The sequence below is a fragment of the Tachypleus tridentatus genome, chromosome 13 (genome assembly GCF_004210375.1).
Source record: "Tachypleus tridentatus isolate NWPU-2018 chromosome 13, ASM421037v1, whole genome shotgun sequence".
In the NCBI taxonomy this organism is placed as follows: Eukaryota; Metazoa; Arthropoda; class Merostomata; order Xiphosura; family Limulidae; genus Tachypleus; species Tachypleus tridentatus.
In genome coordinates, this window is record NC_134837.1 from 121,475,148 (window position 1) to 121,495,335 (window position 20,188).

Sequence of the window (20,188 nt, forward strand, 5' to 3'; positions counted from 1 at the left end):
ATCACAACAGAATTTAATTTATCCTACTTTTATCTGTTAACATTCTACTAAAATGTGTGCCTGTACTACTATGTATGGAAGATGCAAATGCCTTGTGTTCAGTAATAGCGCTCAATCTTTATTACAATACTCAAAGCCACTTTTGTTGTAGACTGACGGAACGCTATTAAATAACAAAAAACAAATCCGAACCATATTATGCACCACTAAAATGGTTCATGATTTTACACGTCACCGTAATTGCAACGTACAAAAACAAAACACGTCATAAAATTCTATCATACAACTTTCATCGTTATTCAATCATCTGCTCAGACTTCTGTAATAAGGCGAATAAACTATCAACAACTGAGCCATTTTTGCATTTCATATTCGTGTAGTTTTGTGTTTGATAATCCTCCATGTTCATCACTCAACATTACTTGTTGTTAACCCCAAAATTGCTCTTTCTTCTTTCTAAAGTGTGATTTACCCAATTTACCTGCGATTAAATCTGTATATTTACTATAAACAAACTTTAATACAGGATTTCTAGAAAAATACAAAAGAATTATTAGACACTGAAATCTCTTAAAAGTCCAGTTGCCTTAGGCCTAACATTAGTCATACTTTTATTAAGTACAGCCTATGTATCTCGGAACGGTTGATATGGGTATTAACACTTATCGATAAGGAGAGAACAACGTTTCGACCTTCCTCGGTCATCTTCTGAAGAAACGTTGTTCTCTCCTTATAAAAAAAATTGCTAATACCCATACCTGCCGTTCTGAGATACAGACCAAAGCTGAGTTTTTTTTTTGTTGTTGTTTTTTTATAATAGATTAAAATCATTTTGGAAATAACACAAAACTACATCAAATTTTGAGGGAACCAAAATTTAAAATGACAGTGCTTCGATATTTACAAATGGAACTAAAACTATAACAATAATAAACCTTTAAAATTAGGGCTACGTTTCTCCTTCATGTTAAAGTTTCTAATGTTAGTTAAAAGCGGTTGGAATGTCAGGTATGTATGACATTCACAAATTATATACTCTGTTACCACGATCCACGATATAATTGATACTTTATTCTGTGAAGTGAACGGTAGGTAACACCCGATATTTGAAATAAGCCATTTATTTTAACATCCAATCAATACGTCCAATAATCGAGTACATTTGTTAAATAAGACAAGAAATACGTTATCTCTGCATCATATATCTTAGTTTGTTTTGAATTTGATCTCAAAGCTACACGAGGGCTACATTCACTAGTCGTCCCTAATAAATTAGCAACGTAAGAAAGAGGAAAAGTAGTTGAGCATTATTATCCACCACCAACACTTGGACTACTTATTTACCAACGAATAGTTAGGCTGACCGTCACTTCATAACGCTCCCACGGCTGAAAGGGGAGAGTACGTTTGGAGCAACGGAGATTCGAATCCGCGATCCTCAGATTATGAGTCGAGCACCTGACTATACAGGGCCATTAATTTTTGGACAAGTTCCTCAAGTCGACCAGACAGGTGCCTTTAGTTTCACGTGATACATTTAATTCGTTGTCCGTCAAGCTTGAACTACCAGTGGATGAAGGTCACTACTAGATTCGCTACCTCACATTCTTCTGACGAGTCGTCTAATTGTTCCAACAGAAGAAAGCCAGTTTCCTACCTCACTGTCCGATTTAGAATCCTCTACCTTCTTCTTAGACATAAATATAACTTACCGAAGTTGAACTTTAACGAAAATGGAATACACGCACAACACGTACCGAAATGAACGGTTATGTCCTATCCATAAAATCACAATGAAAATAATACAGGTCGATATTTAAACACAGACACACAACAGTACAAATACAAGGTTTCAACAAAGCTTCTCTCGTCCCTAAGACATGTGTACCTCAACATCATTCTCGTTTATAACCCAACAAACCTTATAAACATTGCAGAAATATTTTGCCTCACCTAAATCAGGTTTACACAAATACCCGGCATAGGTAGGTAGTTAAGGCACTCGATTCGTAATCCGAGGGTCGCAGGTTCGAATCCCCGTAAACCAAACATGCCCGCTCTTTCAGCCGTGGGGACATTATAATGTGACGGTCAATCCCACTATTCGTTGGTAGCCCAAGAGTTGGTGGTGGGTGATGATGACTACCCTAGTCTTACAATGCAAAGTAAGGGACGGCTAGAGCAGATAGCCCTCGTGTAGCTTTGCACAAAATTCAAAAAACAAACATAGAAAACACAAATTATTAATCTGGAAACATTATGGTTCCCAAAATCTCAATGTTTGTTAGACTTTTTTTTTTTAGTTTGTTATACAGTCCATTAGAGGTTGTTGAGCAATTTCACCTCGAGTTTTCTTTTTCTACACAAAAGATCGGATCCGTGTTATACGATCTAGTAAAACCATTCAAATACATTCTCTAGACTTACCTTGTGTGGATAAGCTAGATGCCATGTTATGACGATTTTCGCTCCTGCTGGTAGTGAAGTAGCAATATCCCCTGGTGAAATAAAAACGAAATATAATATTCAGTGAAATTTTAATAACAAAAGTTCAATAATAATTCATATGAACAAACAATAGTCCTTCTGTTGTGGCCTGCGAATCCTAATCCACCGAAATGAAAGTTTAAGATAAAATAATTGTATATATTTTTTCTTTTTTTATAAACAAACTTTTAAATTAAGCCAAGCGGTGGGATATAAAACCTAAAGTTCATTTAAAAGAACAGTCTAGAATTGTAATATCTTTATACACAGTATTGTATTTCTATGCGATATGGTCAAGTTTCTAACACCATATAAACATTTGAACAACTACTGTATTTGGCAGAAACGTAACTTTTTTCGAAAATTCGTTTTTTTCCTTGTTTGTTTGTTGTTTTTTGGGGACAGATAAAAAAAGGGACCATTCCAAATCAGTGAGAAAAAAATGTTCTCTTGTAATAATTACGGATATACAGTATATGATTAACGATGTTTAATGGGTGTGTATAAATAACACTATCTTCACTTCTTTTGGTTTATGTGGTTAAATAACGTATTATATTAAATTATTAACATGCATACATACAACAAGTCATAAATCAGTCTTACATACACAGAATATAACCTTTACCTTAAGCTGTTAGGCTTAATTTATCAGCTTCTAGTTTGTTTTTCATATATAGTAAATGCAAACTTATAGCTAATATTCTCTCTACAACTACACTGGATTTTAGTTTCATACAACTGAAGAAAAACCTCTCTTCCGGAAACACGTGATAACTGTTGTGTCTAGTATTTCAATTCTCGTGTTTCTTAGCGTCACGAATGTATTCGTATGGGTGAAGTACATCACATAAATATTGTATAAAGTTGAAAACAATTTGCTCCTATCCGATTTTTTTTTCAAGAATAAAACAAGTCTAACACTTTATAACACAGGCATTAATCACGATGCATGTTGACTGTAAAATGTTACGCAATCACTTCATAAGATTGGGTATACGCAAAACAAATACTGTTTCACTCCAAAACGTGTTCTCCTGCCTCCGAGAAGCACGTGCCTCTCCAAATGAGACAGCTTTCGTTCTGTGTTCGTAATATTTATAGTATCCAAGTTGTACCTGTGCAGACAGCACGAGATAGGTCAATAGAAGTGTTAGGTATTAAAAATCATCACTGGTCTGTACAATCAGAAATTAATGTGTTTACTTACTGTCTTTTTAACGTGTTTCTGTAAAACATATTGCTTACATAAATAGTGTCCCGACCACTGCTGTCTTTGTTGTACCCACCCAGCCTGATGAGCTCTGGAGTGAGCAAAACATGTCGTCGGCAATGGATATGGAGAACGTAGTGTGGTTGAAATACTATTATACATTTTGTTATAATGAAGCTTGTGATGTATACACATCTAAAACTCGGATCTTGAAAACTACAGCACCGATCATCACTAATCATACCTGGGTAATATTTTTATACCTAACCAGTAACTTTATAGCTGAGCAATAAATAATACAATTGAAATTTCGCAAAAAAATTACGTTTGAGATTTATCCAATAAAAATTACAAAAATATTAAATTTATAGAATCAAAAACAAACTTTAAACAACAATTATTTGTTTTTCTTCAGTGAAAATCTCATGATTGTTGCAACAGAAAAGTAAGGTACTTTGATAACTGTCTACAAAGAAATACTTTAATACTCTGTGATGGTAGCTCATTGAACACGATTGAATATCAAGCATGAATACACTGTTGCAAAACAGTCAGATAGTTCTAGAAAAGATCGCAGGCCTGTCTTTGAGCCACATCCAATAGCATTCCGCAGGATTATTTGTTTTTTGAATTTCGTACAAAGTTACACGAAGGATGTCTGCACTAGCCGTCCCTAATTTAGCAGTGTAAGACTAGAGGGAAGGTAGGTAGTCATCACCACCCACCGCCAACTCTTAAACTATTCTTTTACCCACGAGCATTGACCATCACAGTATAACGACCCCACAGCTGAGGGCAAGCATGTTTGATGTGAAGAGGATTCTAACTCGCGACCCTCAGATTACGAGTCAAACGCCTTAACCCACCTGGCCATGCCGGGCTCCTTCCGCAGAAACCAACAGTTATATCTTAGCGTAGGGTGAGTTCTTCTAATTCTTAAAAAAAAAAAAAAAAAAAAAAAACTTATGAAACTAAAAAAAAATAGTGTTAGAAATGTAACAGGCCTAACACTAATGTATTATAATAAGTATAATTAATTATAAACAGACTTCGCTAGTGAATTTCACATTAAACTGGAATTTTTTTAAACATAATTTCTATCACTGTTGAGAAAACTTCTGTTTGAAGACTTCTAGTCCTTGTTTGAGGTCTTTCAATCCGAATTTGATTTCTGTTCGCAACTTCTTACTTCCCAACGTTCCACCGTAAATTTCAACGTCCCGTTCTGAATTACAGAAGTTTTCACAAAAGTGATAGAAATTATTTTTCAAAACATTTCATAAGTCAGGCCATAATCATATAAAAGACAGATATCACGTAAGCACTGTGACGTTGTAGTTTTATTTTTAAAATCACCACAATATATCCACTGGAGTAAACAGCGGCGATAATCTTATTGAGGAAGTCACGTGCTAATAATTTACCTACGTTACTGTAATATTAATACCAACAACCTTACTAATTCGTCATACCGTACTCAATAGTGCACATCCGTCTCTGGACTGGCCCAGCATGACCAGGTAATTAGGGCGCTCGACTAGTAATCTCAGGGTCGCGGGTTCTATTCCCCGTCACAAGCATGTTCACCCTTTCAGCTGTGGGGGCGTTATAGGGTTGCGGTCAATCCCACTATTCGTTGGTAAAAAAATAGCTCAAGAATTGGCGGTGGGTGGTGATGACTAACTGCCTTTCCTCTGGTTTTACACTGCTAAATTAGGGACGGATAGCGCAGATAGTCCTCATGTAGCTATGCGTGAAATTCAAGAACAAATAAACCGTCTGTAAACAATGTTCTTGAATTACAATTTTGGCTATTTAACAATGGTTGTAAAAATTTAAATAATATGTTTAATTTGGTTACATTTTCTTACTTCTTAGCGTTACGTTACTGGACTGTGAATTCAAGAGTCTATAATTCGAGTCCCTTGCCACAAAAGTGCATTCCGCACTGTGGAGCTGCTGCGTGTGCGTTAAACAAAGTAACGGTCAAAAGCAGCTATTCGATCAGAGCATCCCAAAGGACGAGTCTGTCGTATTGTCTATTGGTTTAGAATGAGAGGAGGCGAGGACAAATTATAAATACAAAATATACTGTACATAATCTGACGTAAGGAGAAAATGGATTAACGTGCTCACTAATATGTCATCTTACAAATTTATCAGGATTTGTTTTTAATACACGTTAGGCTACGGAATTTTAATAGGCGGATCGCTCTGACAGAAGTTTCTTAATTCGAGGCGCAATTGACAGTGAAACAAATAATTAATTCTACAGTTAGCTATAAAACAGTGAGTCAAATGTTTTTGAAGAGTAATAAATACACACAAACGATATACTACTAGACTTTATTAAACAGTCAGCCACAACGACTTTGTCGGTTCTTTGAACCCAATAACGGGATTCACTGTTACTTTTATACCGTACGTCCTCAGCTTAGCTCGACTCTTGACCTACAACCCGATATGTTAATTAGCTGACTATAAATATTGTCTGTAAGCCTTTTGAACGGACTGATACAGATGGCAAGTTTTTCTCTGGTATTTTTGGTAGTCGATGGTGGGTCAAGCGTAGCCCAATCGGACCGCGAGTTAAGATTATGGGGTTTTCGGGTCCCGTTCGCGCGGAAGGGGGTTGCTTCAGACTTTGGGAGCGACGGTCCCCCAGCTTTTATTCTGAAAAGTGTAGCCCCAATGCAGGCGGTGAGTTGTGTTGAAAAGCTACGTTTCATAACTTCAAACTTGGAACGGCTGGCGCAGATAATCGATAATTTAAATATAACTTTGTCTTAGGACAACATTTACTCACAACACTTGTAACATTTTGTAAAAACTTCACATGCACTTCGACCTATGTTTGTTTTATTTTGAGCAACATCAGACATTGACACGTACACTGCTTCGTGAATACCTCATAACCAAGATATTTAATATATCTCGGCAAGCTTACATACTTTCAATGTATAAATACGAGGCTCGAATCACCGTGGTGGACAAAGATCAGACAGCCCATTACGTGACGTTCAGCTAACCAACACAATGTTTTGGTACGGTGAAAACGATCAATTTACACGACACATTCTGTGATTTAAATATCCTAGTCTGTGAGTAGTTAACTATGTTAAAATAAGAAAAGAAGGGGGTGGATACTCCTCGATAAATGTGGGCGTTTGAAAGTATTGCTCAAGACCTGTTCACAGAAACGACGCCTGAACAACAAATTTTAAAACTGTCCTTGACTTGAAAGTCACGGAGCAATTTATGCGCGAAGATAGGTGCGCCAATAAAGCCCAAGATAAGAAGTGCGTTCTACCAAACCTCCAACATGACCTTCAAATGCACAAAAAAGTAGACTGATGGAATCTTTCACTTCTATGGAATTTCATCGGATGTTACAAGTAACACTACAGATTCTGTTTACGTTTTCTATAATTTAGTGTTAAATTTCTACGCCTACATCAAGAGAATTCGCGGATTTTGGGTACTCCAATGAACGAAACAATAAACACCAATCCTGTTCCTACTAATTTTAAGAAAGACCTAACAGCTTAGCACGGGAAACTGTTTTTAACTATGCCTCCAGTTTGAAAACTAGTATTTCCACCTTTTATATGTTTACTTGTCTGAATTATCTTCCTATAGTGGACGATAATTTCTATAAACGTTTTGTTTTTCACCCGAGAATTATGAATAATAGTACAAATAATAAACATTTCATTTTAACTTCATCTTAACACAATTTACACTATGGGTAATCTTAGAGTTGGCGGAAAGTGCTGTTAACATATCTTCCCTCTAGATTACAAATTCAAAATCAGTTTTAAATAGTCAGGTTCGAGAGCATTTTTGACCGAAATACTCCTGAAATGGCTTTCATTCATTCGAGAATTTAACATTCATTAAGTACTACTGTTAGGCCTAACAACACTTAATTTCTACAATTAAAATATATAGCACTGAATATAAAACAGCTGCAACGAATAAAAGGAAGCATTTCAAACCATTGCTAACAAGTAACTTTGAACGAACCAATCACAGAAACTGTCAGTGTTAACACTTTTTTTAATTTGTACTTATCACCATATTACCTTATTTACACGACTCGTTAGGTTTTAATTTGACCGAATACGTAATGAAACACCTCATTTCAGAAAACTAATTACTTTTTACCGACAAAATGTATTAAACTACTGACTGTTATTCTTATAACGCCTCCACAACTGAACGTACACAACAAATTCAGCGATATCGCGAACCTTGAACTTTCCGATATACCTTTTCAACAAGCTATCAAAAATGAATATATATTTCTTTTTATTTTCGTATTTTAGATAGGAAGATAGATGTCTATGGAAACACCATATAAATTGTATCACATGACTTAGTGACCTAATGTCACACACGTTCTCACAGAGAAAATTATTTATTTCAGCGAACTCTTATTCACCAGTCATTTCGGACAATACAATGACCTAGATTAACCTTCACGACACTTTTACTGTGCACTAACAGAAGTACACGTGGAATGTGTGTCTTGGTCACTTCCATTGTTAAAGGTGGGTCAGGGCCTTAAATTACCATGGTACGCGGCATTAAGGCACTTCCTCAAAATCTGACTTCTCTGGATAAAACTCTAGTGTGTTTTCAATTAACACAAGAAAGACTATTCTAAACTCTTAGTGTGCACGACTAGGTAAGAAAACCCTAGGGTTTAGGTATAAACATCCCTAGATCTGAGTTACTAACTACAGGGAAGCCAGCCAACAGCACTATGTCCAGATATCTGAATGGAACAAATGAACTGACTGCCATTGTTATAAAACTTAAACACGTGTAGAGAAGAGTTTGTTTGTTTTTTGGAATTTCGCACAAAGCTACTCGAGGGCTATCTGTGCTAGCCGTCCCTAATTTAGCAGTGTAAGACTAGAGGGAAGGCAGCTAGTCATCACCACCCACCGCCATCTCTTGGGCTACTCTTTACCAACGAATAGTGGGATTGACCGTCACATTATACACCCCCACGGCTGGGAGAGCGAGCATGTTTAGTGCGACGCGGGCGCGAACCCGCGACCCTCGGATTACGAGTCGCACGCCTTACGCGCTTGGCCATGCCAGGCCCTGTAGAGAAGAGAATGCGGAATGTTTTCATTATCACCGTTAATTTTGTATAACAGCAGCCAGACACACATCACTCGGTCATACAGAGCCCATTACAAATTACTGATCAGCAGGTCCAAATATTATATATCCTACACAGATTAACGTAACCAAATAAAAGAAAATACCCTACCCGAGGTATTGACATAAAAAAATATAAACTAACTTCTCTGAAATCTCTAGTTGAACTTAAAATATCTAAATTTTCAGTGCTAATTTTTGATACATATCATCAGTTAAGAAAGTCAGTAAAAAATATAACATTAGTAACAACAAACCATCAACTAAGGTGCAAGGCAGGTGTCATGAACATGGTAGTGATTCATAATAGGGATCGCAAGTTATTGTCAAACACAACACTTTAAAACCTTCAATGTTTATTGATATGGCTCTACACACAAATATGTACACATTGGGCTTACAAGGAAAATAGAATCCGCTAAAATCGACTTGTTTGTAATTCTTATTCTTAGAATTATTCTCTTGCTAGCCTACAACAAAAACGGCTTGGTATACTGCACCCAAATAAAATACTAAAAAGGTACTTCAAAGATTGTAAGGGTATTGAAAAATTGATTTGTTTCTTTTTTTATTTTGCATAAGCTAAAATACATTATAATTATAGTGCAACCGATGTTATTGTTACCTCTCGAAGTTAGCTTTCTTACAAAAATATTTGGCGTTCCTTTCAAAAGCTTAAGTACAGTGTAAACCAGGAATTATCAACCAATAATAGAGGAATATTAATTACTTTAACATGTGGAATACTCGGTGGTTTGTCTATTACACAATTCGTGTCTTTAGGGTGCCAACCACTATATTATGTACAAAGTAACAGAGTAAAGAAAATCAGTACGTATAATATCAAATTTTATTACACATAATCGTAGAATAACTATTTCAAAAGACAAAATGTTTATTTAAAGCGACATTTTAGACGTAAATGCTATTTGAAAAGTTTGATTTTGTACTGGTAACATTTTATATGTGCTTAGTAGGGTTGTGTCTAAAGTCTAGGCATATCGGCCCATTGCCATGCATTACAGACAAAAAAGAAATACTACATTCTCAAACGAATCTCCACAACAATCTCCAGCTGCTGCTTAACATTTTACATCTCGAACTAATGTGATCAAATAGTCTATAGCTACTGTAAGTACATCATGAACCGTATCAGCTAGCGACATCTATCATTATAAAGTTAGTTTTCATAAAGTAATCCTTTGCCAATAATTGGGCAGAATAAAAACCAGTAAATAAGATAAATAAAAATGGGGATTTAAAAACCTACAAATACGGATCGTAAAAAATAAATAAGGAAACAAGGCTGTAGACATTTTGCTGTCAGTATTATAGCTTCACCAGGAGATACCCATATCCTAACAGGTTCTGATCAGTGCACAGAATCTTAGGTTTAGACAAATCTGTACGATGTGCATCAAATCTAATCGAAAAAGAAAAGGCAATTCTACAATCGCTTAAAACTTTAAAACTGTCGGTGTATAAGTAAAACACCAATCATCGTGATTCCTTGAAATAATTAATTTCAAACGCATGAGCACAAGACCCATTGAAATCTCATTATTCAGTTCACTTATTTGAATAGCTCCTAGTAACGAGTTTTAGAATCACACGGAATGCAAAATTTGAAAATTATGTTAAAATTTTCTCAGCTACTCTATTCGTGTTATTCTCCGTAAAACATTTATAATAAAACATTCAACATTAGTAAAATAAAACAACTGTAGTCATTTTATTGGTTTTTATTTAAATTTCAACGCAATATGTTACACAGACCGCATGAGACAACTTTCCAAAATTCCTAAATAAATACATTGACTGCTTTTCAAAATTCGCAAAGAAGACAAATCACAAGTTCGTCCAAATTTTTCAGGAGCAAGGAATTTAAAATTTAACGACTTAGGGCAACGTACAGGATACTCGACCGATGACGTCAGAAACTCCTAGGAACCTAATAATAGAACTGACTGTCACCTTTATAATGCATCCACAGCTGGAAGTGGTCAATGTGTTGGGCGGCCAAACTCGCTTCTCAAAGGTCAGCACAAATAAATTTCTTACCAAAGTATCATTCAATAAATTTACTAGTTTTACCTTTCACATCGTTATCTATTAATATTTTCTATCAAAAATAAATATAAATAAAATAACGCGTACTCCTTACAAACTTTCAGTACAGAAAGAATTTTGTTCCGAAGCTGGAAACTTCCAAGAACTACTAAGGACGTAAAACACCTTTAGACGTAACTAATTACTGGCAAGTCCACAGTCTTAAAAAAACAATATCTTTAATCCACTCTAGAGACTGTTAGTGTCTTAGACAGTGTGTAGATAGGCTCGATGATAAAATTCTAAATTCCAGACTATCAAATCGAGTTCGAATCAAATATACGAACCTACAAATCCCCCCCAAAAAAAAAAAAACACACAAACTCGAACAGTTTTACGTTGTTGGAGTGTTTTAAGAGTGTAGTAAATTAGTTTACATGGGGTGTGTTGTTGCTAACCGTTGCAATTTAAAAGTAGACACGACAGTAAATAACCTTTATAACCTGCCATAAATACAGTGATACCTCGGTTCTCGAACGACTCCCTTCTCGAACAATTCGGTTTTCGAACATACTGTTTGAGAAAAAAAATGTCTCGGTTGTCGAACATAAACTCGGTTCCCGAACCAAGCTGTCGTGATCCGAACCCTCGAAAAACCCGACTGATGACCCGAACAACCCTTCGACCATTTTCGGCCCACGCCAAACTTGCCCAAAACATTTTACCCGCACCTGTCGCTCAGTTCACACCCCCGTTAAAATCTGCTGTGAATGTTCTCGTTTTTATTGTTGTTTTACTAAATATTCTGATTAAATAAGCCACCATGGGATCAAAGAAGGATAATGAAAGTAGCAAACCAAAAAGAAAAGTTGTTTGAGCCACAATAGAGGTGAAAAAAGATCTCACAGCGAACTATGAGAGTGGTGTTCACGTGTCTGACCTTACTACACAGTTTAGTTTGGCGAAGTCTACAGTCTGCACCACACTGAAAAATAAAGAGGTCATCAAAGTAGCTGATGTTGTAAAAGGAGTGATAGTGCTTACGAAACAAAGATCACAAACAATGGAAGAGGTAGAAAAACTATCGTTGATTTGGGTAAACGAAAAACAGTTAGCTGGTGATAGCATTTCTAAGACCATCATTTGTGAGAAAGCAAAGCAGTTGCATGCTGACCTCTTGAAAAACACCCCTGGAACGAGTGCTGATACAAGTGATGCCTTTAAGTCTAGTTGGGGGTGGTTTGAAAAAATTAGGAAGAGAAGTAGCATACATAGTGTGATGAGACATGGGGAGGGTGCCAGTTTTAACAAAGACGCTGCCGATAAATTTGTTAGGGAATTTAAGGATTATGTAGAAGCTGAGGGTTTTATTCCCCAACAAGTATGTTCAACTGTGATGAGACAGGCCTCTTTTGGAAGAAAATGCCAAAGAGAGCCTAGATCACCAAAGAGGAAAAGTCACTGCTAGAACACAAGCCAATGAAGGACAGGCTAACACTATTGTTATGTAGTAATGCAAGTGAGGACTTAAAACTTAAGCCTTTGTTTGTGTACTATTTCGAGAACCCGACGGTTTTTAAGAAAAATAATGTCCTGAAAAGTAAACAATGTCACGTGGAGGGCTAATAGTAAAGCATGGGTAACCAGGCATTTTTTTTTATGGAGTGGATCCATAAAGTGTTTGCCCCAAGTGTAAAGAATTACCTCACGGAAAAACAGTTACCACTCAAGGCCCCTTTTGTGATGGACAATGCACCTGCTCACACACCAGGCTTGAAGGACGGGTTGGTGGAGGAGTACAGTTTCATTGCGGTGAAGCTCTTGTCCCCTTACATGACTCCTCTCATTCAGCCCATGGACCAGCAGGTCATATCGAACTTTAAGAAACTCTACACCAAAGCACTGTTTCAAAGGTGCTTTGAAGTGACCTCTGACAGAGTTAACCCTCAGAGAGTTCTGGAAAGATCACTTTAATATCCTCCTTTGCTTGAGAATCATAGACAAAGCCTGGAGGGAAGTGTCTTTGAGGACTATGAACTCAGCCTGGAAGAAATTGTGGCCAGACTCAGTAGCAGATAGAGACTTTGAAGGCTTTGAGGCTGAGCCTATTGTCCAGGATATTGTCTCACTAGGTAAGTGTATGGGCTTGAATGTGAGTGATGATGATGTGGAGGAGTTGGTGGAAGACCACAACACTGAGCTCACTACGGAATAACTCCAAGACCTTCGAAAGGAGCAGCAGCAGAAGGCAACTGAGGAAGTGTCTTTAGATGAGGAGGAGGGAAGGGGGGGATGTTCCTAGTTCACTGATCAAGGAAATGTGTGGAAAATGGGGAGAATTACAAAGTTTTGTGGAAACATTTCACCCTGACAAAGCTGTAGCAAACCGCAGCATAAACCTTTTCAATGACAATGCCATGTCTTACTTCAGAAACATTTTAAAATGCAGGCAGAAACAAACCTTAATGGACGAGTTTTTAGTGAGAAATAGGTACAGTGAGTCTCAAGCAGGTTGTAGCGGTGCAAAGAGACAGAAAAGAGAAAACCCCAGAAGGAGAGTTACCTGACGTTTTTATGGAAGGTGACTCCCCTTCCAAACAATAATAACCCTCCTACTCTCCACGTTCCTCACCACCTTTCACTTACGCCATCAGCTCTCCTCAGAACATATAAAGTGCAGTTACATTTTCATTTATTGTTTTTTATTGTGTTGAAAGTTTTTGTGGTTGACTTTATGCATGCAAGTATTATTATACAGGTATAAATAAGCAATATTTTTACTTAAAATGCTTCATAACGGGTAATTGTTGGAGGTCTGTAACGGATTAATTTAATTTACAATATTTCTTATGGGAAAAATTGATTCGGTTTTCGAACAGCCTTCTGGAACGGATTAAGTTCGAGAACCGAGGTACCACTATACTTAACTTGGGTATCAAATAACAGTCAACATGCTGCAGTATATATTTGTTTAAGTGTAACTTCCAATGTTTGTAGTGTATAAATTGTCTACGAGTTTCTAGAAACGTTAATTTCTAACAGTTGTACTGACTGTTCACCGAGTACCAGTTTCTTGAAACATGCTACAAACTGATCAAAATACCTAACTCGGTGTAATATAAACATGGTGGATTGTGGAACTTGTTCACCTATTCTGAGCTCGGTCTAGTCTACCCGAGTTGGTTTAGTAACGTGCCATTATTCTTGTAAAAAAAAACAAAAAAAACAGTCGTACATGTACGAGGTAGTAAAGTATTAGACTAACGTTACAAGTTTTAACAGGTTACCGTTTCTTTCATCACACAATCTTTAAATACAAATTAGGCATAATCAGATAGTTTTAAACTAGGTATCTCTTGTTATCTTCTTTTAATGTCTTTCTCGGCGATATCGCTATATAAAACACTAAGTAATAAATACTTTGTTCCGTATTTGGACTCAAGAAATGTTTTTAATATCTTCTTCTCATTATATGTTTACTTAAGATAGATGTAATGTTATAAAACTAGGCCTTTAGATTTTAACAATTAGAAAGCACCGGTTCCCCAACATGATGGCACTGTTAATATTTTCGCAGACAAATTTCGACTAAATTTATTAATAATCGTGTAAACCATTCCACGAGCGAGAGTTTTAGTTGCAAATTGTTACCTACTAAACGTTCTCGAATGTTCATCGGGTGAGAACGATTCGCAGATGTCAAATTGTAGCTATACTATAAATTGTTAAATAAACTGAAATCCAGAGTTTCTTTTCTCATGTGCTTTAATAGCGATTATCGAGGAAATAAAAATATGAAACTTTCATGTAAAGCATAGAGCAACACAATCGACTTTTTAATTATCTCTCGGCATCACGGATCGAGCCGTGAATTTTAGTGTTATAAGCCGAACCACCATAGAGTAGAATAATTAAAAAAACAGGTCCAAGCATATGTAATAAAGAAACATTGTGCACAATTTCTCAACGGTTGTTTTTGTTAACTAGCATACAATATTAATACAAAAATATACGAATATATATGGGGGGAAAATGTGGTGTGTGTGTGTGTGTGAAGAAAACATGAGTTTATTAATAATTAGCATACCCACTTTACACTGTAATTCTAAGGATATCTCATGCTTCACAGAGGTCTCAATGTTCCAGTTTCCATAACGTTAATTACTTCTTTAACTGCCACAATACGCAGATTCATCAACTGCTTTCTGTTGCAGTTTCCCAATTTTAATTCAACTCTCTTTTTAATAGCAAATAATTATTAATTTGGCATATGGTTCATTCAGCAAGTGTGAATTAGAAAATGTATATATTTACATTGCTATAGATCTCCAGGAAGAATTATGGGGCTAAAGTACTAAAAATTGACCAACATTTTTTTTAGTCAAATAAAAAAAAAAAATCCCATCCAGTTGCACACCCTCAGAATCCCCTAAGTATGCGTGAAAAGTTTCAGGTCTAGATTTTTTCCTCTTAGTGCTATGGCGGTTACACAAACCCACAAGTTGTTTACTATTATATATCAGTTCTACACCAGAATTGAGAAGCATCATTTAACTACAGACAACATCGTAGGGGTCAGTGACGTCGTGAAGTTACGAACTTGTGGAAACAACATGGAGTTTTATAAATAGTTAGACTAACGTTTTTCACAATTTTAAACGAATTTCTTTCACTTCCTAAAAAAAACAGAAAAGTGTAGAGACTTGAATATAGTGTATATAAGCTTAAAGCTAAAGTGTATTGAAAAATATATTATAGTCTTACCTTTAGGCATACCACAAGGAGCCTTAGTCCTACCGTTATCCAAAAAGTCTAAGTTGTATTTTCGAGCAGGTGGGAATGTTAGAGCAACATGTGCCACCGCCGTGCCCACAACTACACACAAAATGACTGACACTGTCATTAAGTTTTTCATCGTCTACTTAATGAATTTTTACCGCTAGCAACAAGAATCTAAACTTCGCAGGGGGGATTCTGTAATTCCCCCTTCAACTTCTAAAGTGTCAATAGTGTTCTGTCGATATTAGAGAGTAACTAATAATTTAAAAAAAATTCAGGATTTCAACTAAACATATCAAAAGAAGGCCTAACGGCAACGGTTTGGCCTATCATCCTATTTGACGACAACAACAACACTCATAACCTCTTAGAACTGGGACGCTAGAATGCAGTCGAACACCTCTTACCAATTTCTTATTCCTTCTACAGGTTGTGAAACCTCATTGGCTGAGCCAATGTACCTATGTACGCGCTTACATGCTTGAAAGTCACGTGGCAAACGTGCAGGGGATAGAATACGGTAAAGGTGGAACAAATTCTTCAATCCGTCACCTACCGAGATGGAAACTGTAATTTATTCTATCTGCGTGAGAGACGATGGATCTGCTCATCTGTTCAGCTTGTTATTCGATTTATTTATTTTTTTCATGTAAAGACGGGAATTTTATTCTAACTTTCGCTTTCAACAAAATGACTAAGGAAACATTCACGAGAAACTCGAATAATTGACACTGTTCACCTGAAAAACTTTAATTTTCAAAATATATGATAGTGCAGGAATGGCGAACCTTTTTGTGTGTGCCCAAACTGGGGATAATCTTCTAAAAAATTCTCTCGCGTGCCTATGGTAATTTTTAGCAGCATATTATCATTTATTAGTATATTCTGAATTATTTTAAATGAAACAGCTTTAGGAGTAACACGTTATTAATAACCATAGTAATTCACAAGAAATAAAGTTAATTAATTAATAGCAATAATAATGGACTGTTTTTCAAGGAAAAAGGGGTCCTCTCGCTTATTCACATTTATTCATTGTTTTACCATTAACAGAAAACACTTCGTGGAATGATAAGCTTTGGTTTATATTATGTAACATAAAAAACAAGTAAATGAAAATAAGCATATTTTACTCTTAGTGAGACTTTTGCTGCTGCACAAACGTTTTATATCAGGCTTGTGATTGGTTGTTTTGAGAGCTATACATGCAGCACTGGTTTCATCAACAAGTCTATTCCTATAATTACACTTTACAAAGTTCATCACTGAAAATATGGACTCGCATAAATATGTTGATGAAAATACTGTTAATACTGTTATTGTAACATGTTACAGAAAGTCAAAAGTTTCAGGAATATAATTCCATTGTTCCAGAAACTCATTTACTGTGTTATTCCAGTCACTAATCAATCTCTTTCAATATTTCTAGTTCAGCTCTGTAGTCGACAAATTTTTGCCTCCAAATTTAGCTGCTTTGTAAATCAATTGGTTGCTTCTCAAAATTATCCAAGTCAATCTACTGCAACATTTCCAGATTCAGTTTGTCTAACGTTACACTGTCTGTATACTTTATGCATTTTATAGTTTCTTCAAATAATCTGAACTTATTAAATCTTAAAGAAAATTGTTCAAAAGTTGAGTTAATGATTCTTAAATTGTATTTACAAGCTCCGAATGTATATTTTATCATTAATTTCAAGATTTGCCATATTTTCTTTTAGGCTTGGGAAGTATTTAAAAGTGCCATTGTAAACATCACGTTTAAAAAAATTCAGTTTGATTTCAAAAGCTTTATTGTTATCAAACATAACATCAAGTGCTTTGTCAGTTCCCTGCAGTTTGGTGTTCAAGTGTTTTAAATGTGAGGAGAAATCTGTAAATAACACCAGTCTACAAATCCACACAACATCAGATAATTCTTGACAAGAAAATTTTTTATTTGTCCAAAACGGACGAATTTCATCCAAACACTCAACTGATCGTTTAAGGACATAAACTCTACTTATTCAATGAACATTGTTGTACATAAGTAGTCACGTGTACACCGAATTCGTCTTTCAGTAAATTATAAAATTGTTTTTCTTTCAAAGCATGCGCAGAAATAAAATGAACTACCTTGGTGACAGTTTCCATCACTTTTCAATCTTCTTAAGTCCAGCTTTTGTACACAAAATCTCCTCATGTATAATACAATGAAAGCCTGCCAGTGGATATCCAACATATTTACAAAACCTGCTTCTTTATCAGTCATGCGGGGTCCATCATCAATTGTCATGGAAACTACCTTTGAAAGGTCAACCTATCGATTGGATAATCCTTTTACTAATGTCTTACATATTTCAGTCCCTGTGGTATGTTCTGGTAAAGTTAACCAGTTCTTCGCAGATTTCATCATCCCTACAAAATCATGCAATAATGGCTAGCCTAGTTGATGACGTAACATCAGTGCTCTCATCAAGACAAATGGAAAGGAATTTACATCAACCAATATATTTTGTTAGCTGTTCTGATATGTTTGTTTCTATAGTTAATAGCCTCATCTTTTACTGCGTATCTACTTATTGGCAATTTCTGAATGCGCTGAATATTTTTTTCTTTTTCTGAGAAACCGTCAAAAAGGAAAAGAACACAATCTAGCCATGATTCTTTAATATACTCCCCATTACTAAATGGTTCTCCATGTTGACTAATAATCTTTGAAATCTCAAAACTAGCAGCAACTGAATTGGAACTACCTGAAACAAATTTCATCAAATCATTTGACTACATGTTGTTGTTGCTGACTTGCACGAGAAATGTTTTTGTTCTTGCTCACTCTTACCACAAGCGCCACCTGCTAGTATAGCGGTAAGTGTACGGATTTACAATGCTAAAATTAGGGGTTCGATTCCCCTCGGTGGGCTCAGCAGATAGTCCGATATGGCTTTGCTATAACACAAACACACACACACACTTATCACAATTTCATTTTTGAACAGTTTCATAATTCTACTTTACAGATGAAGTGCTGCACATCAGTGTTTCAGAACATAAGACACATAATACGTTATCACTGGTTTTAATCATGATAAATCTTTCAGTCCACGATTCTTGAATCTCTGTTGCTGCTCCTTCCATTTGAACGTTTTGTTTCTTTGCTGGTTGAGCTGATATTCTGACAACTTGAAAGGGTAAATACAATTTAAAAAATCTCACCAATTAACTTTAATATGATAATGTAACTTACTGTAAAATAACAGTAGGTGAAAATTTGTGTCATTGATATAAAAATAAATCTATAATTAACTAACTGATAAGATATATAGTGTGTCTTTTAAACAGTATAATTTTATTTAAACAATATAATTCATATATTTACTGCGAAAAAATAAATGCATATTTACCGTTATTACCAGTATTCACTCACAAACAACAGAAGAAACATATAAGCAGAGCGAAGCCAATACAAACAGTTTACTTTTATTTTTACTAAAATACTGGGATCGGCATGGCCAGGTGGTTAAGGCACTCGACTCTGAATCCGAATGTCGAGGGTTCGAATCTCCGTCACACCAAACATGCTCGCCCTTTCAGCCGTTGGTATGTTATAGTGTGACAGTCAATCCCACTATTCGTTGGTAAAAGAGTAGCCCGGGAGTTAGCGGTGGGTGGTGATGACTAGCTGCCTTTCCTCTAGTCTTACACTGCTAAATTAGGGACGACTAGCACAGATAGCCCTCGTGTAGCTTTGCGCGAAATTCAAAACACACACTAAAATATTGATTTGTACATTGTGAATGTGAGGAATTCAAAACGTGTCATCCGATGTCACATGTTCCCGCAACAGTAAAGCTGGCACCAAGAGGGCGTGAGACGTCTCCTGTGAACATTTCTCACTGCTCCCGGGTTGGAAAAAATTATTTGCTGCTGCATTTGACAATAATGGCAATCATTATATATGTATGTATCTATTTATTATAGATTAGTGTTAGTGTTTAAAGAATCAAGAGGCGGCACTATAGGCCGCATGCCAGCAAAATCTTTTCACGCGCCACCTTAGGCACGCGTGCCATAGGTTCGCCATCACTGTGATAGTGGTTTTTTTCCCTTTTTTGATAGATGTATGGTTTATAAATAATTGACCAACATTGATGTGGAAGTTCGCTGTTAAGAAGGAGAACAATTTAATAATTTTTCGAACTCTGAAATATCTAATCTTACACTTAGAAAATAAAACCAAATAATAAATATTAATAATTCAGTTTACAGCCGAAAAACTACTTCTACATTTTTTTTAAAAGAGAAAGAGAAAAAATGCAAAATTCTAGACAGCAAAATTAATGAAGTTTTGTTTTAGACTAAAGCCACACAATAAGCTATCTGACTGCCACACAGATTAAATTCAGGATTTTTAGCTTCAAAAGTCCATACATTTACTTCTAACCCACTAGGATGCAGTGAAGTAACAAGAGCAATATTATGTAATGTTCAATCCCACTATTCATT

At 35.9% G+C, this 20,188-nt stretch overlaps 1 protein-coding gene across 4 annotated transcripts in view; it reads right to left on the reverse strand.

Moving 5' to 3' along the window:
• The window catches only part of LOC143240269 (uncharacterized), a 67,249-nt gene extending 51,126 nt beyond the window's left edge, over positions 1 to 16,123 (reverse strand). For 2 of the 4 annotated variants that reach the window (XM_076482441.1, XM_076482440.1), the window contains exons 1-2: positions 15,689 to 16,123; positions 2,428 to 2,498 (exon numbers count right to left, since the gene is read on the reverse strand). In XM_076482441.1, coding sequence (XP_076338556.1) covers positions 2,428 to 2,498; positions 15,689 to 15,839 — 222 coding nt within the window. In that variant the 5' untranslated portion in view covers positions 15,840 to 16,123. Of the gene's footprint in view, positions 1 to 2,427; positions 2,499 to 5,172; positions 5,207 to 15,688 lie in introns of those variants that run through there. The other 2 variants (XM_076482439.1, XM_076482442.1) reach the window with 2 other exon arrangements.
• Between the last annotated feature and the right edge of the window lie 4,065 nt (positions 16,124 to 20,188).